General features: G+C 57.0%; 7 protein-coding genes across 7 annotated transcripts; 5 read left to right on the plus strand and 2 right to left on the minus strand.

Annotated features, from left to right (window-relative positions):
* Positions 1-71: 71 nt before the first annotated feature.
* On the minus strand, positions 72-2318 carry CH63R_01938 (uncharacterized protein; the record flags this gene model as incomplete). The annotated part of the gene is made up of 1 exon (XM_018296913.1): positions 72-2318. The coding sequence occupies one exon, from the start codon at positions 2316-2318 to the stop codon at positions 72-74; it is 2247 nt and encodes a 748-aa protein (XP_018161729.1).
* Positions 2319-3078: 760 nt separating this feature from the next.
* CH63R_01939 (LSM domain-containing protein) lies at positions 3079-3559 on the plus strand (the record flags this gene model as incomplete). The annotated part of the gene is made up of 4 exons (XM_018296914.1): positions 3079-3201; positions 3261-3350; positions 3430-3466; positions 3519-3559. 4 exons carry the CDS (start codon positions 3079-3081, stop codon positions 3557-3559), a joined length of 291 nt encoding a protein of 96 aa, XP_018161730.1.
* Positions 3560-5038: 1479 nt separating this feature from the next.
* Positions 5039-7247, plus strand: CH63R_01940 (Elongation factor Tu GTP binding domain-containing protein; the record flags this gene model as incomplete). The annotated part of the gene is made up of 5 exons (XM_018296915.1): positions 5039-5092; positions 5180-5711; positions 5790-5978; positions 6037-6834; positions 6895-7247. The coding sequence occupies 5 exons, from the start codon at positions 5039-5041 to the stop codon at positions 7245-7247; spliced, it is 1926 nt and encodes a 641-aa protein (XP_018161731.1).
* A 3159-nt stretch (positions 7248-10406) lies between these two features.
* On the plus strand, positions 10407-11279 carry CH63R_01941 (Heterokaryon incompatibility protein; the record flags this gene model as incomplete). Its single annotated transcript, XM_018296916.1, has 1 exon — positions 10407-11279. One exon carries the CDS (start codon positions 10407-10409, stop codon positions 11277-11279), a length of 873 nt encoding a protein of 290 aa, XP_018161732.1.
* A 1081-nt stretch (positions 11280-12360) lies between these two features.
* On the plus strand, positions 12361-14619 carry CH63R_01942 (uncharacterized protein; the record flags this gene model as incomplete). The annotated part of the gene is made up of 6 exons (XM_018296917.1): positions 12361-12556; positions 12677-12943; positions 13318-13486; positions 13541-13692; positions 14008-14507; positions 14605-14619. 6 exons carry the CDS (start codon positions 12361-12363, stop codon positions 14617-14619), a joined length of 1299 nt encoding a protein of 432 aa, XP_018161733.1.
* Positions 14620-15863: 1244 nt separating this feature from the next.
* Positions 15864-16211, minus strand: CH63R_01943 (uncharacterized protein; the record flags this gene model as incomplete). The annotated part of the gene is made up of 1 exon (XM_018296918.1): positions 15864-16211. The coding sequence occupies one exon, from the start codon at positions 16209-16211 to the stop codon at positions 15864-15866; it is 348 nt and encodes a 115-aa protein (XP_018161734.1).
* Positions 16212-19567: 3356 nt separating this feature from the next.
* CH63R_01944 (Sodium/hydrogen antiporter) lies at positions 19568-22587 on the plus strand (the record flags this gene model as incomplete). Its single annotated transcript, XM_018296919.1, has 2 exons — positions 19568-21697; positions 21751-22587. The coding sequence occupies 2 exons, from the start codon at positions 19568-19570 to the stop codon at positions 22585-22587; spliced, it is 2967 nt and encodes a 988-aa protein (XP_018161735.1).
* Positions 22588-23208: the final 621 nt, after the last annotated feature.

A 23208-nucleotide genomic window follows, 5' to 3' on the forward strand; every position in this document is an offset into this window, starting at 1 on the left:
TATGCACAGAACACACAATGGCGTCTCTGGAGCCCTTGCATAACCCCGTTCGGCATACAATGCCACCCAAGTTACCATACAAGGGCCTTCAAAACCGCCTTCTTGTCCAGCTCCTTGATGTCGGTCTCGGCCGTGGCCGTGTCCGTGTCCATGTTAATGCCCACTTCCTCCTCCCTTGAGTCGTTCTGCACCATGGCCTTCCCGCTACGCAGAAACCGCTCGTCCTCCCCGAACCTCAACTGTCGCCGTTGGCGGACCATCCTTCTTGTGGCGTGTCGAATGGTAATCGGCATGCTCTCGTACGCCGGCTCGCCCGACAGGGTCATCACGGGGATCAGGTCCTCGGGCTTAGTCACGCCGTCAGAGTTGGCGTACTTCACACGGCTCGGGTCCGGGGCCAGTCGTTGCGTTGGCGCACCAGGGACGAGACGCTTCACCCATCTGGTCTTCTGATTCGTCTCCGTGTTTGCGATCCTCACGGTTCCCCCGTTCGTTGTGTAGGTAATCGGATCCGGCAGAAAGCGGTAGAAGTCGCCGACGAAGTGAGGGATGATCTGGGGGGAAAGATGTGGCCGGTGTCGCAAGCTTTTGCTCGTCCGGCGAAGCCACTGCTGGCACCAGCGCTGGATGGTGTACCACATCATGTGCTTCCTGGTCTTGAGACGTAGATGGCGAGCAATAGAGCTCGGCGGAGGCGAGGGATACAGCGATTCGAACAGCGCTTCCTCGACCTCTTCACACAGCGAATCGTACTCGGTACGGCGGTGCTTAATGGCCTCCCAAGCCTCGTCGAGCCTTCCGGCACTGATCAACGATTTGACGTAGATATCTATCTCGTGAAGGCCGACTTCCGCCATAAAAGGCTCGCCCCGCATGGTCTCCCACAATGAGAGCACCTCATCCGCGCGAATCATTCTGTTGGTGTCGCCCATTATTCTCCATTCCCTGTTGGCGGGTGCAGAAGACAGTATATAAGTCCATTCGAGGAGCGAGGACCAGGAGCTTTGCGGTATCGGGATTTGCCATCGCTGAGAGATGTACATAATCAGCTTTTGGGCAAGAATAACGTGACCGCTACATCCGAACGATTGCACGATAGCGTGGATCAGACGCTCCGTCGGCTGCAGTAATGGGTTCAAGTTTCTCCTCTGAACGCCACCGACGATTTGTGCTGCTCGATGATCCTGCAAGTCCGTGATCTTGATCTTCCATGTCCGCCAGAGAAGTCCGATCATATCCCGGAATGAGCCCGCACGCGCGCTTGCCAACAGATACGCGCAGTAAAACTCCTCGTCCACCACCTTTCGCTCTCTCTGGATATAGCGTCGGAGCCGTCTCACAGGTGCGGGCAGACTAAGAAGACGGTGCATGTCGTGGGTCGGCAGCCAGCGAGCGCGGCCGAAGCTGTCTCGCTTGTGTGAAGCAATACTCAACCGCAATTTCTCGAGTGGCCAAAGCAATCGGGTTTCGGCGAATCCCTTTCTGCGTCTGGCCATGTTGCGCGGGCGTAACCGGAACCTAGCCAGATCATTCTGGGTGTAGGTCGGGTCCGTGAGGAACCGGGTTTTGAAGTACTCGGCAAAGACCAAACCGTCTCTGGGATTGCCAACGACGTCGCCCTTCATTTCCCCGTGCCAGATTCCCTTGGCCGCCTCGAAATCAGAAGCAGCTCCGGCGCATCGCAAAAGAACGACGTAGTCTGCTCGCGAGGGGTCGCTGCCTTGGTAGGACCGCAGGTCAAACAGAGAGCGCAATGCGTTGAAGGCGTTCCTGTAGATCTTTCGAACACCATATTGGTCTGCAACGGACGCGACAGAGCTGAACTGGCCAAGGCCACTCTGGATGCGCAGACCGTGGGTCGCGTCGCTCCTGGGTCCGACTCGGGAAGGGTCCAGAGACCGCACAATCTCGGAAAATGCAGTGGGCGAAAGCTTTTGTAATGCTTCGGCAACCTCGATCGGCTGTGGATGGCGTGCAAGTGCAACGACGCCCCTCAAGATGGTGTTTGTATCCTGCGACTGGACCGCCTTGAGCACATGCGCAAGGTGGACCCCGGGAGACTCGGCATACTTCTCCTTCACGGGCGCAATCGCGGCTTCGAGGTAGTGGGATTGGGACAGCGCCCTCGTCGAGAGACTCGGCTGGGTTCGGAGGGCGGATGGTCTTCTTGCAGGGGCTGCCGTGGACCAAAGACGATATTGTCGAGGGACTCTTCGCATGCGAGCCGACAAAACTCGTGAGGGGATACCGCGAGGAAGGGAGCAGAGAGGGAGCGGAAGCAGCTGTCGAGCGCCAATGGCCTCGACAACAGGTATCATGATGGAAGAATGGGATATTCTCGGTTCATGTCCAGTGAGCTGGTGAGGAGGAGGAGGAGGCCAGAAGCGAAGGTGCAGCTGTGAGAAAGTGTGCGTAGGCAAGAAAAACAAAGTCGTTGGAGGAGGACAGAGAAGAGGAGGTAGGTCAAGCGTAAGGTAAGGTACCTGACTGTAGGTAGTTTGCCATTGCGCCACCTCCTCCTCTTCCTCCTCCTTCTCGCTGCCAATGACAATAGCCCCAACAGCTTCTCCAACTTCTCTTCTGCCGCCTCCCCCTCCTTCTCCTTCCTCCCTGCCTCCTCTGGGCCCCGAACAGAGGCCCTGTAGTACGTACTGCACTGCAAGTGTCTGCTTTTGGACCCTGTCCCCTTCGGCCCCTTCCTCCCCAGCTCCAGCTCCCTTCCCTTCCCAACCGTGCCATCCTAGCCAGGGCGGGAAGCTCCACGTCTAACCCGGGGCAAGACCCATTCTGGTCCACTTTCCGGTGTGCCGTGGCACGCTCCTTTCAGAGTGTGGGCCGATTTGCGGAATATCTGTATTGCCGCCTCCGAGAACGGCCCGGCCAATGACGTGCGAGAGAAGCCATTGGGTGCAAACTGCACAATTCTGATGTGTGCCTGGACCCACCACTGTTCTCGGCCATCCCAGTTGACTTGCTGTGTCTTCGTCGAGAATCGCGCCCTCCCCGTACCAACCATCACACGACCGACCCCCCCTTGTTCCATCTCACTCATCGACCCGACATTCATCTTTTCTCACCATGGCAGACGTCGGCGAAGACACGACCCACGTTCAGGAACCCCTCGACCTCGTCAAGCTCCTGCTCGATGAGGTGGTTTTTGTCAAGCTCAGAGGCGACCGAGAACTCAAGGGCAGGCTCCATGTGAGTACCGCCCGTGTTTACTTGGGATTGATTTGGGACTTTCTGACATTGTTTGGCAGGCATACGACAGTCATTGCAACCTGGTTCTAGGAGAGGTGGAGGAGACGATTTACGTCGTGGATGAGGATGAAGAGGACGAAGATGTGAAGGTGAGTGAGAGAGGGAGAGAAAGAGAGAGAGACCTGGCTCCGTCTAGCTCGGTCATCACAAGCTGACACGAGTTTACAGACTATCAGCAGAAAGTCGGAGATGTTGTTTGTTCGAGGTAGGCCTTCCCTACGGCACCCTAGACGTGCACTGAGCTGACAGTCTTGCAGGCGATAGCGTGGTGCTCATCTCCCCTCACACATCGTCATAGTCAACGCGGGATTACCGCACCTTCTCGCATCACCCACGAAGCAAGAATGAGATGAGCTCGGAACGCTCGCGATTCGACAGGCGGTAGTAGTATGTGCCGGGTTCAAGCACGGTTGGGGTTTCGGTGGGAACCGAGACATGTGCGGACCCTACCACATCGTCGTGGATGTCAGCGCGGCCTTGCTTCCATATACCCCCATCGCGAGGCCTCATTGACCGTCCAGGACGTGTGCAGCATTGGTGCTGCCTCGATAAGGTCTTGAAGGGCGTTGGGCCAAGGAGCAATGCACTCCCAGGAGCGACGACTGAGAGGTAACTTGGCGCATCAACCATGGATCAGGGGTCACTCAATCTTTGATGTTGTTTGCCGTTCAAATAGAGATTTCGATCAATAGAGCATATACAAGCTCAACCAAACGCCGGCTCCTCCTTAACTTGAAGTTCCATTGGTGGATGCCTTGCTCCGTTGTGACTCCCGGGCTTCTGACGGTTATCCCAGCACCACAACGTCCCTCCAGAGGCGCAGTAAGCTTGGCTAAGCCACAGTTGAGACAACGGACAAATGACCCACTGTCTGAGTCACCCAGCAGGGCCCTACATTGCATTGCTTCTGCTCATTGCCTTGGAACGGCCCGCCAGGTGCCTATCCGTACCTAGGTAGGGTAGTTTTGTCGAGCTGCGGATATGGATGGCGGGGCCTAAGGCTGGCAATGGAAGCTCGTTCCGCCGCGATTCACCAGCGCAGAATCCGGGGACATATCTGGTCCGTGCGACAGCTCTTATCGATAAGCCCCACCGAGTTACTCATGACTGGTTACGGCATTGCTGCTTTAGAGCATGACCACTGAAGATTATCTGCAAGACAGACGGGCGGGGATTACACCGTGTTGTACAGCGGGTGCTTCGTAGAAGGCAGAACCGTCGGTAGAGTTGGTTTACACAACACACATTTATCAGACTTACAAGAATTCCACATAGGAGCATCCACGACTAGCAAGACAAACCCGAGGCAGGGAACGTGTATTACACACACCTCTGCCCACGCGTCGACTCCCTACTGTGGATCTAGACTTGTTAAAGCGGCGGTGCATTCTGTCACAATGGTGGGGAAGGAATGTGGCCTCGACTGTCACTGACGACTGGACTGACGGGAGGTACCACGGTACCATACTAACTGCCTGCACACCCTACCTGCCTAGGTAGGTACAGGCACCGTCTATCTACCGACCACAGGTACTCACTTCACTTCGCCGCTCGAGTCAATCTATGACTCTTTTCTCTCCCAACCGTCGCAGCGCCAAATTTGCTTGCGAGACGCATTCTACCCTCCCATCCATATATATATAAACCGGCACCTCGCGGCACCAGACACCATCTTCTTCAACGGCATCTTTCTCCATCCACCCTCTCCGTCCCGCTTCCTGTCCGCTCCGACCTGCATCAATGATTATCAGGATACGAACCTAAACGCTCACCCGACATGACGAGCAAGACCATAAAGTCGTTACCGCACGAGAAGCGCAAGGGCGAGGCTGTATGAACCCCCCCTCTCCCATCCTTTTCCTGGACAAGCGCCATCCTTGCACGGCAACATCCCAATCACTGACGCATTCTGTCCTAGGCCCTGAGCGACTTTGCCGATTATGTCGAGAAGCAGCAGGCGCTACGGTACCCAAGCTCCAAGTCAGCCGACATCTCCAAGGTCCCCACTGCCGCCCCCGAGCACCAGCATGCCGAGCTTGACGAGCTCTTCGATAACCTCGACCTGGCCGAGGCCACCTCGGGCGTTCGGTTGAAAGACCTTCTGTTGGGCACCGACGGCGGCACGCTTCAGCAGCTGGAAGGGGTTGTCCAGGAGAGGATACTCGAGGGCCATGGAGAGGCCATCTTTGAGCTCGGCTTCGAGAGCAACGGCGAGTCGATGGCGCTCACTCTCAGTCAGTGGAACGATGCGTACACAAGGCTGAAGGACGCGGCCAAGAGGATACGCGCCGACTGCCAGACCCTCATCACAAAGAACGTCGACGGCGAGATGGATGCGTCAAGCGCGAAACCCGGCAAGGAAAACCACTGCAGTGGCAAAATCTTGATCCGACAGGCTCCGGCGACCGTGGAGGATGTCATTGAGACCCGGATAGCCGTTGTGGGCAATGGTATGTTCCTCCCGTATCTCACAAGCCTGCTCCTCGTTGCAGACTCCCGCGGCCCAGACTAACGACTACTCCTCACAGTCGACGCAGGCAAGAGCTCTCTTCTGGGCGTTCTGGTGAAAGGCGACCTCGACGATGGTAGAGGACGGGCGCGGGTGAACCTCTTCCGACACAAGCACGAGATTGAAACGGGCAGAACCAGCTCCGTCGGCATGGAGATACTGGGGTTCGATACTGTTGGAGAGGTCGTTACCTCGGAGACCCCTGGGAGTAGGCGATGCACCGTATGACAGGTACGAAAGAGAGCGGTCCACTAACGTGCGCCCAGGGAAACTGTCGTGGGAGGAGATCGGAAAGCGCAGCGCCAAAGTCATCACCTTCACCGACTTGGCAGGCCACGAAAAGTACTTGCGAACGACGGTATTCGGGTTGCTCTCCAGCAGCCCCAACTACTGCCTGCTGATGGTGGCGGCGAACAACGGTTTGATCGGCATGAGCAAGGAGCACCTGGGCATCGCCCTGGCCCTCAACGTGCCCGTCATGGTCGTCATCACCAAGATTGACATTTGTCCGCCGCAGATCCTCGAGCAGACCATCAGCCAGATCACAAAGATTCTCAAGAGCCCAGGGGCGCGCAAGATCCCCATCTTCATCAAGGACCGCGAGGAGTGCATCAACACGGCCACCCAGTTTGTCAGCCAGAGGATATGTCCCGTGTTCCAGGTCTCCAACGTCACGGGCGAGAACCTCGACTTGGTCCGGACGTTCCTGAACATCCTGCCGCACCACGGACGCTACGACTCGGACGCCCCCTTTGAATTCCACGTCAACGACACCTTCTCGGTCCCGTTCGTCGGTACTGTCGTCTCGGGAATCATCAAGTCTGGTGTTATCCACGCCGGAGACAACGTTCTCATCGGACCGGACTCGTTAGGGCAGTTCACGACCACCAGCATCCGTTCGATCGAGCGCAAGCGACTGGGGGTGCCAGCTGCATCTGCGGGGCAGTCGGCATCTTTCGCCCTGAAAAAGGTCCGTCGCAAGGACGTCCGAAAGGGCATGGTTGTCCTGCCCAAGCTCGAGGGACAGCCGGCTCCCAAGGTGCACAGAGAGTTCATTGCGGAAGGTGAGTCACCCGGTGTGTTATGTGCTGGCATAGTGGCCCGAAAGCTAAATCGGTCTTCAGTATTGATCCTCTCTCATGCCACCACCATCAAGACCAAGTACCAGGCCATGTTGCACGTCGGTCCGGTCTCGCAGACATGCGCGATAATCGACGTCGATCGTCCGTACATCCGGACTGGCGACAGGGCGACGGTGGCGTTCCGGTTCGTGCAGCGACCCGAGTACCTCGCCCCAGGCGACAGGTTGCTGTTCCGAGAAGGCAGAACCAAGGGCCTCGGGATCGTCAAGTCGGTTGGCTACGACCCCAACAAACCGCTATACCCGCACGGCGACGACTCGGCACAGGGCGAGGACGGCGCGGCTCCGGATAACGAGGGGGAGAAGAAGCCTGCCAACGGTCAGGCTACGGCGTGACGGGTTGGCGTTTGCTTTTACTGTGTACGATTGATTGGCGTGTCCAGCGGTTTTTGACTAGAGCTTTGCAGGGGGTTGGGTCTCAGCATTGGGTTTTGGCGATACCAGGTATTATATTTTGTTTAGCAGGCGGGCCATAACAGCCTCGTACATTCACTGACACGGCGTTTGGGTATCGAGATCCACTGCGCGGCTGTACACCTCTGCGTGATGGAACTTACTACCACATGCGTACTGCACTGGTCAGTCAAGCTGTATGGACTCGGAAAAGCGGATGTTGAAGTGTCGTTAGCTGTTTGGTCAGAAGACGAGAGGCCGCCATCCGCACGAAGGCCATGCAATTTTTATATAAAAAAAATTGAGCTCACAACAAGCCTGGTTGAGGTGAGACGAGAATCCTCATAGGATTCTAGAAAACAACCTTGGTAGGGGCTGGGGAGGAGGCGCAAGTGACGGAAGCGTCGGTGGGGCGCCGGCCATCCTCCATCCTTTCGGAGTCCGCATGCCCCACTCTCCGGAGGGAGGCCCCTCCGATGATGGCTGCTCAGTTCCCGATCAAGGGCATGTCCGCCGAGTCTGACGTCTGTTTTATGTTGTTGTTTTTCTAGAGCTCAGCTAACCCCGTGCGGTACAAAATTCGGTGGTCCTTGGGCTGAGGGCATCTCGGGACCAGGTCCGGGGCCTTTCGACTCGGCGTGGACAGGCTCTCTCTACCTTCTTGACACGGCACCTGGTAGGTCCTCTTTGCCCCATTCTGGCCATTGGGAGAAATGTGCGAGCGAGCTCTCCGCCTCGTTATGCACCAAGCAAGGTAGTTCGCGGCGACACAGTCCTGGCTCGTGCAATGCATCTATATTCCTGGATCTGATGCCGTGTGAAAGAATGTCTTGGGTGGTGGCAGCTAGCTTTTGATTTGAAAAACGATGGGCTAGCGCCAGTCGATGTGTCGAAACGAGAGAGGCTACGTACGGGTCTGGTGATCCTGTTGACATTGCTAGATTCTTGTAAGTAAGTGAGATGGAGAATGAGGAAGTGAGTGATTGATTGGATGAACTGCGAGTTGGAGTGATAGTGAGAGTGGTGAGAGTGTGAGTGTGAGTGTGAGTGTGAGTGAGAAGAGTGACAGGAGGACGGCGAATGGCAGGCGCCAAATGGCCCAATGCACCACGAACGCCGCCGACCAACCCCCGTGCGACATGCACCCAATCAGCGGTCACAGACCCACAAGGGGGCCGCCTGCAGCGTCTTCTCAAACGCCAAAAGTGTTTCGTTTTCTCCTTCTCCGTCTTCACCTACTGGCCCTGCTTGCTGCCTCTGCCACTGCTTCCGCCTCTGCCACTGCCTCTGCCTATGCCCTTGAGCGAGAGGTAGGACCGACGAGGCCACCTTCTCCCCCTGCTTTTCACGCAAAGTCACCACGGTGCTTTCCTGGGAAAGGGGGTCTCTCTCCCGGCATCCCGCCTATCTGTTCTGACCAGTCCGAGTCCCAGGGGACCACCAAAACCCCGGACCAGAGTGGTTGGTGTCTTGACGCCCCGGTCCGATGGCTTCGACGGTCGAGGGGGACCTATCAGACACGATGACATACAACCATACCACCCATGCCCACCCAGCACGGCGGTGTTATCCCGTTGGTTGAGGAGGACGGGGAGCGACCCGATTTGAGATGTGCTACTGAATCGAGGGAAAGGAAGGGTCTATCTCTGGATGGACGGATGGATGGATGTTGGTGGTCTGGCTGACGTCGTCATCGTCGTCGTCGAGAAGAGGCAGAAGCAAGCACAAGTGTCTTCTGCCGCCTCTTTTTCTTTTTCTTTTCCTTTTCCGTTTCTGTTGCTCTTAACCAAGCCCGTCATCACTTTCCTCTCTGCTCCTCTCTTCCATCCTTCTCCCCTTCTCCCTCCGTCTACTAATACCCCCCCTCCCCCCGAGCCGCCCATCAGAAGACTCGTTCTTGTCTTTCCTGTCTGACCCGAAAGGCGAAAAGGCCAAAGCCAAAAACCAAACAGTCACAGCAAACGTGTTTGGGGTGTCATTGACCTGCAGACGGCAGCAACTCCCGTTTCATGAACCCCGGGAAACCTCAGATCGGCGACCCCCGTTTTGCCTCCACAGAGAGAGAGAAAGCGGCGAGCGCCATTTGATCGCAGCCTCGTTGTGTCCCAAGTCACTCTCTACCCTCACTCTCTCAAGAAGTTACGTTTACTCGCTCGGGCTCCTTCTTACCTCCAGCCGGACCGACGCCCGTCACCAAACGCAATTGCCCGTCGTCTGGTGTCACCGACACACACATACACACATACACACAACACGTACACACCAACAGTCAGTGCCATCGTTGACAACACCAACAGCATCAGTGTTGGTGAAGGATCTCTCTCTCTCCCTCCTTGGCTTCCCTGTTGACTTTCGGACAAACACCACCCGTCCGGTCACTCTGCGTGCGAGAGCCACGCGGAGAACCAAGCTCCCGAACCCCTTCTCTTCCCCGTCGTCTTCATCTCATCTTTCGTCTGCTACCTACCCCAACCTTACGTCTCTTTCGGAACATTCGCCTTCCCTTCATCCCTTCGGACCCCCCTCCCTTTTACAAACGGCCTTTCCGTTTGCTCCCTGCCCATCAGGCTCATCTTCGTTCGTCCCTGTCTTGCCGGCGTACATCGTAGAACATTGCATGGCATAAAGTTGTCCAGGCCAAGCTCTGGACCCTGTCGGCCCTGCGACCCGCATTGACGCAGTTCTTCAAGCCGATCTTACCGTCACTCCTCCTCCTCTTCGGCATCCTCTGTCACTCTGACACGCGAGACGTTTCGACCCTTCTGCTCTTCTGTTCTTCTCTGCCCCTCGTCGCCCGCGCAACTCGACAAGCTCGACTGTCACGCTGCTGTCATTCCATCCCCCCCCCAAAAGTCAAGCGCCTCCCGGCTCAATCCTGGTCTGTCAGTTTCTTCGTCCACCATATTCCTGGCCCGCTTGGTCACTGCACTTTCGACGATTCGATCTTGCGCCACGAAACGTCCCTTACGAATAAACTACGATAACTTTGATCAGCACTTTCAACGAACTGAACGAGACTCCCACCAGCCACGATTCCCAACGGCGGCCACGCCCGAGGACGACGACATCTCAGTTGAATTCAACCAGCAACTACTCCCGGACATGAAGAGGTCAATAGTCCAATACCCCCGTCGGCACTTGGTCCAGCTCGTGTTCCTCGTCTCGGCGGCCACGGCGACCACTATCAGCGTCGGGAGCACAGCGCTCAGCCTGTCTAACTTCCAACTGATTGCCGAGGTTTCTGTGCCGCTGGGTTGCTTGTTGGCATACAACAATCCTATCCAAGGATGCGAGGCCACCGATTTTGCCAGCAAGAGAACATGCTCGACCACGTGTACGAGTGGGCTGGCACGCATGCAAAGCACCCTCCAAGATGCCTGCCAGGCGGTTCAAGTCCAGGCCAACACGATCCTCGGCCAGGCGCTCGCGGGAAATCTCGTCACCTTGCTCTGTGGTGCCACCAATCAACCGACGTCGTCACCAGTGCAGACCGTCAAGCCCAGCACCACGACAGTGTTCATCCTGCCGTCGACCAGCGCCGTCAAGCCTCCTCCACCACCCCCGCCACCACCGGCTACTACTACTCCCGTCCTTCCACCTTCACCACCGGTTACAACTACTGTCCTCCCACCTCCGCCTCCGCCATCTATGACGTCGGCACCGGTACTGCCACCTCCAGTTCAGTCTTCTCCTCCTCCACCGCTACCGCCACCGACTACGGCCGTGCCGCCCGTCTCCAATCCAGTACCGCCGCCGCCGCCGCCGCCGCCGCCGCCGCCGCCTCCACCTCCCACCACCATAGTCACCTCTACGACCACGACTGAAACCCAAGCAACACCTCAGACCACGTCGACGAAGCCTCCCGTCAACCCCCTAGACGCTTTGCTGCAGAACGGTGCACAGGGCAAGACAACTGGAGGCGCTTTTGAATGGGGGCTGCCGGCCCTTGCTATCATCTTTTCGGGTTTCTTGTGATCGGTGGATGAGAAAGTGTGGATGGGGATGAGAAGATACCGGGGAAGCAAAGCACAGCGCTATCCAGAGCATCCTATCAATAACTAATGTGTACGATTACGAATTTCCCTTACCTGAAGGGCATAATGGGGTGAAGTATGTCACGAAAGGCGCTGGCGGGTTAATTAGATCCTAACGAGAGAGGAATGAAGATACCACGGCCCGAGGGGGAGCGCTACTCACGACCATTGCGTGGATTATGATTCTCCACGATGCAGAAGAGACTTTCATTGGGACATGGAACCTGTAACACTAGATACCATTTAGCATGGCTTCAGCACATTTAGACGGCTGACTATGAAAGAAGAAGTCAGGGGAACGACATTAATCTGACTTGTTACTTGGCGCATAATGATTGTGTCTGGAATCGCGCTTATGAGTGACAATCCGACACGGGTTTTTTTTTTTTTGAAGCCCTCTGAGGTGGACGAACAATCATATATGAATGGCGCCGCCAACTCGAGGTCTCCCACGTCAGACATGCAAGAACACCCCCTCCGTGCAAGGATTTCCCCGCCAGCGTGATGCCGGGTCCGGGCCGCCGCGCAGCCGAGCAGATCCCGGCCTGCGCGCATGAACCGAGGGCTCCCATTCTGCGGGCGCGGCCGCTCGACCAGTCATCGCGGTTCATGTAGCCGGGGTACCTTGCTCAGAAGAACGGTGTTTGAAAGGAGCGCCTGGTCGAGTGATCGGCCAAGGCTGATGGGGGGGGGGGGGGGTTTAGGCAGGGTCGGCCTTGGGGCGAGCCGAAGGTCGGGGGTTCGTCTGGTTCGTCGAATCACCTTGGCTTGAAGGGTGCTGTACTCCATATGGGCGTTCCACGTCATGTGTCGCCTGGGTGATCTAAGCGTGATGCTTGGAAGTGTGATTGACGAGCTTGGTGTGGCCCGGAACATGGAGCCGGGGCCGGGGCCGGGGTGGGGAGTGTCAACCGCCTGCGGTCGGTTCGGATCGGATCGGGGGTGGTTCGGGCCCGGCGGTCTTCGAAAGAGGACACGGCGGAGGGGGCCGGGAGTCATTTGCATCCCGCTGTCCCGCTCCGATGTCTTCTCGCACCCAGGTGGGCGGCGGGTTCGGCCATCTGTTCCCCCGGCTTTTCACACCGACGGAAGCTTCAGGCTCTTCCGAGGCTGAGAGAGAGTGGATGGGGCGGCGGCTGGGAGACAATTTCAACCCTGGTTTTTACCGTCTCAAGTACTGGTGGACTCATCCCTCATCGCCAAATCCACGAGTCGCTTGTGAGAGTTTTCTCTCCCGTCACACCGTTCACTTCACTGTGCCATCGATTATTCTTCCGCGTTGGCCCGCTGAGACGGCATGACATACGGTGCAATTGACTGATTTACTGAGAGTTGTAGACCAAAGCACCATGAATATCACAGGACGCTGTGTTAACTTGTCTCACTACGCAAACTCGACCTCAAGAAACCAACAAAAGAGTCTCAACAGCCCCCACGAATCCTCCCCCCTCATGGCCCATATCCCGCGAACCCCCTCGTCAGTACCAGCAGCAGCCACCGCAACATCCATATGGCGCACCACTGGCACGGCCCGAGGTGGTGTTCGAGGCCCACGCGGTCGAGCGCGCAAGGACGGACGCCGCGGTCCCGGCAGACCCGCATCTGGTTCGTTCCCCCGGTCCGGCACTGGCAGCACGTTCCAGAAGCACCAGACGCGGTCGCGGCCGGCGACGCCGAGGCTGTTGTTGAACACTCCTGCAGGTTCATGCCGTTCATCGTGGGGTTTGGAAATTCTAATGAAGGAGGGGTTCCCTCGTCCAATTTGGGTGAGAAGCTGATCTGTATTCAACGGAGGGGCGATGCGATGCTTGACCGGGGATGAGAGGAATCCCCAGTTCTCGCAGACCGTCGTGGCGTTATTTGTACGCCCTCTGCAAAGAGGCTTCCTTGCTGACGTCTGTCATTGAAGTCACCAGCCCAATCATTTGGCCTTGGGAGAGCGACTCGCCTGGTGTCACAGATACCGAAACGTTCCATAGCAAAGCCAAGCCGGATGACTGGACTTGCTCGACACGTTGATCGACGTCTTGGTTCAACGTTCATTGTCCTTACCGGAGTGGATCGATCAGTCATGTACCGACGAGAGGTCCCGAATCCCGTGGCTCGGCTAAGACGGCTCGCGGCTCCGGTGACCTGGTCACAGACCGTGTAGGAGGTCAGAGGTGTCGAGAGTTGGGAATCGTCAAGGAACGAACCGGATAGAGGCGACGTCAACTGCGGCCTTGCGCGGATACGGATCTCGGTATCCCGTAAAGCTCTCCCGAGCCTGCCCGGCTCCAACGCGCGTAATGCCCAACGCGGCACGTCATACAGGTCTGGCGTTACCAGCAGCCGGCCAACTCTAAACGTGTCTTGTTCGTCTCGAGAAACACTAGTACATTAGCTCATTCGTACACCGTCAGCTGCGGCTGGAGAAGCGGGTTCAATGACGACCCGAGCGGTGACAGAAGCGACCAAGCAAGAAAGGCCTCGAGAGAGCTGAAGCGGTGGTGGGGCATGAGGAAGATTTCCCGTCTGGCCCCCATACACTCGTAAATCACTTCGAACCGCGGATTTTTATCTCAACATCAAATTAAGCGGATCTCTGTGGCCAACACTGGCAAGATCCAACACTAGAGCCTGAAGTAGACTACTGTGTCCCAACCACACGGCGTCTTAACACACGACAGACTCTTATCCCACCCGCGGCTCCTCGCCACATCACGTCAAAAAGAAAGAAGAAGAAACAAAGAAGAAGGAAAACAACAACAACAACTCATCATTCGAGAACCGCCGAGATGACCTCCCACGGCACGAGGATCAAGCAGCAGCCGCCGGGTCCCATGTGCGTCTCCCCGCTCTCGTCCCGCGGGCAGCTCCCGGCAAGGCCGGGCCGCCCGGGATTGCGGCAGTGCGCCACGGTCAGCTCGTAACGCGGCATGCGGTTGATGAAGCCGCACCGGCAGCACTTCCAGCGGCACCAGCGGCGCGTCCAGAAGTCGGCCCAGATTTCGAAGTCGGCCCAGTCCTCAAAGTCGGCGCGCGTGGACCGCCAGACGACGTACTCATCCTCGCCGACAACAGCAGCGTCGGAGCCCGTGCTGTCTTGACTGACCTGACTGTCCTCGCTGGCCTGGCTGCTGGGCAGGCTGTAGGGGAAGTCGAAGGAGGGGTCGTGGGCTTCATCGTAGTGCGTCCGTCTGGCCATGTTGGCGATTGTCTCGATTCTTCTTTTGCTTTTGCGTGTTCGTATTTCTGTGTGTAGCCTGGTGCTTAATTTTGTACAGAGCAGATATCTGTAAGACCTGTGTGGTTACTTACTAGGTAAATCGTCGCGAGGGGTTTGAGGGAGGGAGATCTGACTGCGTGTGTGTGTGGTCTTCTTGTCTGAGGAGTGGAATATTTTGCAAAGATGGAAAGGAAGCAGCTATTTAAGCCCTTCCCGTCGTCTTTGCGGTCCAGTCTGTTACTCACCCGTTCGAGGCTTTCGATGGCGGAACGGTGAATGGCCGTGACTGTAGCATACCCAAACGCGGTGAATGAGTGGTTCAGGGAAGAAGCCGCTCTACGGTTTTGCCATGTCTCATCATCTGGCAGTAGTGAATGAGGATTCTAACCACGACTATGTGGATGTCCAACTCATGAATTACTCAGCCTGTTCAATCCAGCCTCCCGAAGACAAATTGACGATCGATAGATAGCTTTGGGATCTCGCCCATGGTCACCGACATTGCTACGTATGGTCTTTTCGATCGGAATCAACTAAACTTAAATACGTAAATGAAATAATCTGATAAAGGTACGTGGGATTTGCTTCTTGAGAAGTTGTTAATCAGTATAAGTGCAAAACGACATGGACGTCCAAAATGACCAAAAAAAATCCCCCATTTGCAACGATCAATTCCTTGATTTCCCTTCTTGTGAAGAAGAGGTTGGTTGCTTGCTGGAACAAAAGTAATGCGCCGAGGGGGAATCGAACCCCCGGCTCCCCGACGCTGCTGGATGGCAACGGAGAATTTTACCACTAAACCATCGGCGCTGGTGAAACATCACGGCTCGAACTGAGCTTGGAGTTGTAGGGCCAGAGCTGGGACTAAATTGCGACAATTTCCGGGGTTGTTTTGTGCAAGTACAGATAGGTGGGGGAGGAAACGAGGCCTGGATAAGATTTCCAGGTCTCCGCGGGACCAGCTGCCGACGCGGCGCCCCACCTTCGGACCGATGAGGACGGACGCAGGCGGCAGACGAGCTCAGTTGGTGGCATTCTCTATGGTCGCGAAGGATTGGTGCGAAACGGGGGAGAGTGATGGGAGCGATGGAGGCGTTCAACGGCCGAAATAAGCGGCGCGGATCAGCTGTCCATCTACGCGCGCCAATGTGTCGAGACTTGATTTGGCTTGTCTGTCGACTTATGGGGGGGCAGTCAACTGTGTGCATGGTGAGTGAATGGTGACATGCTGCTGAGTGCAGGACGAAGGGCACTCGGGGCAAGGCACAGAGTTCCGCCAGTGTCCACAACGCGAGGGTCATCCGGGGTTCTTGAAGACTATTCTGTATCTGTAGCAGCGTCTGGAGGGAGGTAACGCAGGAGAAAGCGACGCAACGGGGGAAGGATTGGCACGTTCAAGGATGGGATCCGGCCTTTCGCTTGAGGCAGGACATGCGGAGTGACGAGGTGACGGCGGGCGGTCGTTGAGTTAGACTCTTGGCGCCGTTGAGCGGTGGGCGAATGGGGAGTAGGAGGGATTCGGTGACGTAGCGGCGCATTAGAACGGTTTAGGGGAACCGTGGGGGCGAAGGGTTGCAGTCTTCCGAGCGCGCGAAAGAGGAAGAGGGTGGATATGGCGAGGATGAGATGTTCGGACCAAGCGATGCGAAGTGAGGGCCGTGTCATGCTGAGACAGGTGGGAGCTAACGAGGAAGAGACGAAGTGTAAGAGGCGAGGAGAGGAGAGGAGAGGAGAGAGGAGAGGAGAGAGGAGAGGAGAGGACGGGGAGAGAGGACGCATTCGATCTCGCAGGGCACACACCTCACGGAGTCGGGGAACGTGAGTTAAGACATGTCTAGCGGAGAGCGGAGGACGGAAGGAGAAAAAACGACGGGGAATTAATGGAGAGGCATGGACGGGCACTTAATCAAGTGCAAGACTCTCCGGGGCGGTCCTGGCTGCGCCGTGTTTCACTGTGTTGAGTGTGTACAGTACAGTAAATAGTAACTGTGGAGAGTTAAGACATCCCGGCAACCGGGCGTGTTCATGTTGATTGCCAGTGATATTGATGTAGCCGCCAACAGATGGAGATATACCGAGCTGTGCTATGTATATGGGTATAGTCGAGCCGGGTTCATCATGGTGTATAGTACGGACAGACAGAGCGAGCAATTGCAGGAGAGCGAAAGCGACTGCAACACACCATGACAAGATGCGGCGGAAGCGGAGAACAGAATGAGATGCGTAAGAGAGAGAAGAAAGAAAGACAAACACCCGAAGGAGAAAAAAAAGGTAGGGAAAAAAAAAACCCATAGCAAGACCAGGGTCCATCTTACCACTAGAGTCTGTGAGGAAGAATATATGTACCGCGGAAGTATCTTGACAACTGATTACTCAGGCACATTATAGGTACAGATAAGTATCTAGGTAGACACACACACAGGTACTCAAGTACGCAGGTACAAAAGGTAGATAGATACCTTATACAGTAAGTACCCTCTACCTGTGTAGGTACGGGGGACCGTTATCTTCCTCCCCAAGTCAACAGAACCCCCCTGGACAACGACACAAACAACGCCAAACTGTCACTGCGAGAGCGAGAGTCTTCGAGAAATTTCACCCAACGCCCAGCCAGCCCAACACACCTCAGCTCGCACAACCACAACAACAACAACAACGATGCGACTTACGTTTGCTTTTCTTTGTCCATGTTTTCCCCGACAAGATAGAGAATATCCGCACGTCCGGCCAAAGACCGCAATTGCCACCCCCCTTGTCAATGACTCGACGACTAAACCCCCCCCCAATGGACGACAGCCGAAAAAGTGGACGGTGACGCCGCTCGTCTCTGGGCGCCGAGCCTGCAAAATGGAGTTGGCGATCTCGCGAAATGGCTTGGCCGCCGACGCTGCCGCACACAAACACGACCATGGACGGCCAAAATCACGCCGCCAATGCTTGGGAGACCCAAATCCACGTCGCACAAGGCCGCCCAGAGCTGCCAGAACCGCCAGAGACCGCACCAGAACGCGCCGGTCAAGCTTTTGCCAACCCGACAAGACCGATTTCTTCCCCCTTCGCATCTCTTGTCTTCTGCAGCATCTCACCAAGAGTTGGACCCTTATTACATGCTCCGTATCTGTACACTGCGGGCGATCTGAAATCCGGGGTTTTCAACGACGTGCGATGGATCATGGATGGGAACGGGGGATCCGGGCGGGCGGCGGCGGCTGATGCAGGTAGGATGGATGGCTCGTTATCAATCAGCGACGCCCAACGCCCGACATCACCCACAGAGTGCAAAGACTCGAGAGGAGTGGACTCCCGTCCCTGGCCCATGCCAATTTTTTTTTTTTCTTTCTTTCCTTTCCTTCTGTGCGACGACAGATTACGACACCACGCGGCCAGTCGGGGGGGCCCGGGGGTAGCAAAGTCGGCCACATCGGGTCCATCCTTGTTTTGAGCCGCTTGGCAGACATGGGCGTCCTCACCGTCCGTACCCGAGCAACGCTCCCAAGCCCAAGCCAGCCCTCAGCCGGAGTTGGGTTTGCAGACTCGTCGCTTCAGTATGCCTATTGCATTCTGATTCCGATTCTGATTCTCATGGCCCCTTGATGCCGGCACAGCAGAGTCTTCGAGGGTACCAAGACACCAACGGGGGGAAGGGAATAGGATCTGGCCCATGGCATTGGAACGTGCCGTGTCAATGGGCGTCGTGTCTCACAGTCATCGGCATAGCGTGCTTGCTTGCTCCCTATCGCGTTCGAAGGCGCTTCCTCGGATAGCTGGGGGCGGGACTAGCAAGATTCCGATTCCAATCATCGACATCCAAGACTGCCTCGAGAGCTAATACGAGGACAGCGATTGGCATGCCCACAAGAGACGTCGCAGCAACCTTATTCCATAGTGGCATCTCGTCCCCGTATTCGCCGTCTCGTTTGGCTGAAGACTGAAGCACTGGTCCACACGGTCATGGCGCCCAAGATGGAGGAAGAAGACGCGGCATCGGCATCGGCACAGTTCAACTGAACAACTGACGTACAGCAAGACAAGACAAGGCAAGGCAAGGCAAGGCAAGCGATACGGAGCACAAGTCACGTACCACGGTGGTCACTAGGGGCAAGTAAAGTAACCTGCCGGTACCTCCGAGGTACAGATACTGCGTCAGCATCAGCAAAAAGGCCCTGCGCCGTTCACTGTCTGTGGGAGAACCGCCGGGAAGGAGAGCAGAAAACCTCCCTCCCCCCTCCAGCGCCCTTCTCCTCTCCTCTCCCCCCCCCCCCCCCCCCCCAGTCCCGGCCTGCAGCACTGCAGGACCCCCCCACCATCCACTCGCGCTAGGCGGGGCCAGGCTTTTTTTGCATGGATCATCCTCTGCTATCAGGACGCCAACATCTTGGCTGTCTTTTCCTCCCTGCGACATACTTAGGTTCCATGATCCCCGAAGCTTTCTTTTTCTTGCTTTCTGTCGCTCTTTTCCCGCTTCGTGCAGCAAGCGTAAACTCTTCTGGTCCGCCGACAAGACCAGAAAACTGTTGAGAGTTTATCTCCCGGAGACGCCCATTGCCGCCGTCTTTCCCTCGACAGACGAGTTGCAGAAACAACACCAACAACAACAACTACTCCCACCACCACTACTACTACTACTACGACGACCACAACAACATCAAGACCTCGGCAACGTCCACAACGAGGCGCAACACTTGCCCCGACGGTGACCTCATCTCTCTACGTATCCGCATCTCGCCTCCGTCCTCGACCTCGACCTCGACCTCGACCTCGATCTCACCCCCCGAATCCGTCCCTAGGTCCAACTGCCCACCCGGCACGCTCACTCCTCCCTGAATGCATCGAGCCACCCTCGCTCTCGGGACGCAATCCATCGACTGGGGAGTTTCGAGCCCTGCCGACAACCCTTTGGCTGCCGGCGGTTGACTGACGGAACGAACCGTTGACCTTTGAACAAAGCCGCCATCCTGAACAAAATCATCACACAACACCCCACGTAGAGATACCTTTCCCCCCCGCAAAACACGCCCGCCATGGCGTGGGACCATCTCTCCATCACGAAGCCGCACTTGGTGTACATCATCCTGGGCGGCTTCACCACCCTTTTCATGCTCTGCTCCTCCATCATCAAGGAGCGCATGTACATCGGCGAGGCCACTGTTGCTACCATCTGTGGCATCATCTTCGGCCCCCACGCCGCGAACCTGATCGACCCCAAGAGCTGGGGCAACGTCGACCTCGTCACCATCGAATTCTCCCGCATCGTCCTCGTCGTCCAGTGTTTCGCCGTCGGTGTCGAGTTGCCCAAGTTCTACATGGAGAAGCACTGGAGATCCGTCACCCTGCTGCTGATCCCCGTCATGACCATTGGCTGGCTCGTTGTGAGCCTGTTCATCTGGTGGCTGATCGACCCGCTGTCCTGGCTCGAGAGCTTGGTCATTGCCGCCTGTGTCACCGCCACCGACCCCGTCTTGGCCTCGTCCGTCGTCGGCAAGGGCAAGTTCGCCAAGCGCGTCCCCAAGCACTTGCGAGACCTGCTGTCCGCCGAGTCCGGCTGCAACGACGGCATGGCCTTCCCCTTTGTCTACCTCGGAATCTACCTGATCCAGGAACACATGGACGCCAAGGCCACCACGTTCCATTGGATCGTCTACACGATTCTCTATGAGTGCATCTTTGGCGCCATTTTCGGTTTCGTCGTCGGCTACATCGCCCGCCACGGCATCAAGTACGCAGAGGAGCACGATCTGATTGACCGAGAGAGTTTCTTGGTCTTCTACTTTGTCCTCGCCCTGTTTTGCGCCGGCGCCGGTAGTCTGCTCGGTATGGACGACCTGCTCGTCGGCTTCGCCGCCGGCGTCGGCTTCTCCAACGACGGTTGGTTCGCCTCCAGGACCGAGGAGTCCCACGTCTCCAACGTCATCGATCTGTTGATCAACCTGGCCTACTTTGTCTTCCTGGGCACCATCATCCCCTGGGAGCAGTACAACATGGTCGCCGAGGGCATCACCCCCTGGCGTCTGGTCGTCATTGCCATCTTCGTCATCCTGTTCCGCCGCATCCCCGCCATGCTCCTCCTGAAGCCCTTCATACCGGACATCAAGACGTGGCGCGAGGCCATCTTCGCCGGCCATTTCGGCCCCATCGGCGTCGGCGCCATCTTTGTCGCCATTCTGGCTCGCGCCGAGTTGCAGTGGGAGACGGCCGTGCCGCTTTCCGACACCCCGCCCGAAGAGATCGAGCACAGGACCCTCGTCGCCGTCATTTGGCCCATTGTCACTTTCCTCGTCATCTCCTCCATCATTGTCCACGGTTCCTCGGTGGCCGTCTTTACCCTCGGAAAGCGCATCAACACCCTGACGATCACCATGTCCTACACCACCGCCCCCGAGGACGGCCCCACCTGGATGAACCGCCTGCCGAGAATCTCCTCGCAGTCTCGGTCGCAGGCCCGGACCATCTCCGATACCGATGGCGAAGAGCTGAAGATGCCAGAATTCCCGCCTGGCACCCTGCCGCCCGTCGGCTTCCCAGGTGCCTTCCTCCGGCGCCAGAAGGACGAGGATGGCTCGAAATCTCGCACTCGGTCGACGTCGCGCAGCCGGCGCAAGAAGAACAACAAGTGGGACGACGGTATCGGTCCTGGCGGTCCCGTTTCTCAGTCTGCCATCTTCCCCACCAGACGCGAGCCTCTCTTGAACGAAAAGGACCCTGCCTCCCCTGACGGTGATGGCACCACGCCGCCCAGGCGCGATTCCGACAGGGGCCGCTCGAGGGATCCCGAAAAGGACGATGATGAGATCACGCCCTCTCCCGAAGGAGGCTCCAGCCGAACCGAAACCCCGTCCAAGATCCAAATCTACGAAGAGGGAAACAATCTGGTGGTGGAGAACGAGGACGGCGACGTCTTGACCGTTGAGCGCTCAGAGAGCAGAGCAATGGCCGTTGCGGATGCCGAGGCACACCACCGTTCGCCGGTTGAAACCGATCTGGCCGCAGTGGCCGTCGACAAGGCGAAACAGGGCGAAAAGTTCAACTGGACCCTGGACTCGTTCAAGCGCAAGGTTGAGGATGTCTACACGTCGGAGGTGGAGAAGCGTAAGGAGAAGAGCAAGGCCGACAGGCGGCATGAGCCCGCTCGAGCGTTCCAGTTCGGCAATACTGTAAGTGCACATTTGAATGCTTGTCCGAAATTGCTTACTGACTTGATTCCCAGATCATTGTTGAAGACGAGGACGGCGAAGTCATCAAGACGTACGAGCTGCCGTCGTCCAAGACTGGCAAGGAAACCGGAGGCCGCACACAGCAAAGCCTCAAGTACCTTGGCATGGGCGGTCTGCTAAAGGCATCCGAGAAGCCCGTGCCCCGAGGCGCGACCGAAGGTGAATCCAGCGCCGAGGGTGCTGCCAATGCCCCTCCTCCGAAATCGGGCTGGCAACGCTACCTTGGCGGCAGCGCCGGTGCCGCGCAAAAGCCAAAGAAGAACGCGGCCGAAGGACAACAGGAGGATGACCGACACATCAGGTTTACCATTGGCGGAGTAGGCCAGCGCATGACCAAGGAAGACTTTATCCGGGAAGTGCAGAAGCTCGATGACAAAACCCGGCGACAGGTCGTGGACCAATCGACTGCATCCCAGCGTGTCAAGTCGATCGCCAAAGGAGATGTCCCTTCTCCGGCTGACCAACATGCGAATATCCCCACCATCAGGATTGGCAGCGACTCGGCCGAGAAGCGATCCGGATCGTACACTCCACAGCGAGTGAACTCTGGCGCGGCACAGCCCGCCGCGAGAACATTGCGAGAGGAAGAGGCGGACGAGGAGGAGACGGCCATCGAGAGGCATCGCAGGCTGGCTGTTCTCTCGAACCAGAGCGACGAGGACGTGGATTCGGGCGAGACCCCGGCCGAGAGGCGTCGTAGGGAGGCCGCGCTGGGTATGAACGCCAACGACGGCGGGGACGACTCGGAAGACGAGGGAGGGGAGAGAGTACCGCCTACGAGGAGAGGCATCCGGTTTGCAGAGAGCACGGTGCCGCGAGGCCAAAAGTAGAGGAGAGGCATAGATCAGCGGAGAGTGAGAAGCATAGCGTTGCGTTAGGGATGGTTATATGCATCATGACAGCGTACCATGCATGGTTTCGACATCTCGGATGGAGCCGAGCCGAGCTACGAGTGGTTTTTATAAAACGGCCGATTTTGGTAATTGTATTGTCTATTCTGTGCATACTTGAGGAAATTGATAAGGCCTTACATACACTGACGAGATTTTTTGGCCATACGTCTGCTATTGTGAGGTCCTGTGATGCTATGCTGAGATAAAGTAGGGAAATGGAAGCCCATCGTTTGAGGCGATGTGGGTTGCCTCGGGCCGATTCGACGTGGGAGAAGACGCTCGTGGGCTTCTCTGTCTGGAACACGTACCCAATCCACAAGGGCACCTGACGTGTTGTTCCCTCAGGCTCGATCGAGTTGGATGACGACGACAATCCATCCGTCCGACGTCGTTGAGCCCGCCGAATCCCGGCAGCCACCCGCGACGAAGGGCGCGGCATGTGAACGTTCCCGTTGGCGAAACGCGAACACGGGGACGAGGACGGGAGAATGAATGAATGGGCAGGCAGCCCTGACGTCATGTCCCCTGGACCAGACCAGTTGTGGACATTGGGGTAGT

The sequence above is a fragment of the Colletotrichum higginsianum genome, chromosome 2 (assembly GCF_001672515.1).
Source record: "Colletotrichum higginsianum IMI 349063 chromosome 2, whole genome shotgun sequence".
Lineage (NCBI taxonomy): Eukaryota > Fungi > Ascomycota > Sordariomycetes > Glomerellales > Glomerellaceae > Colletotrichum > Colletotrichum higginsianum.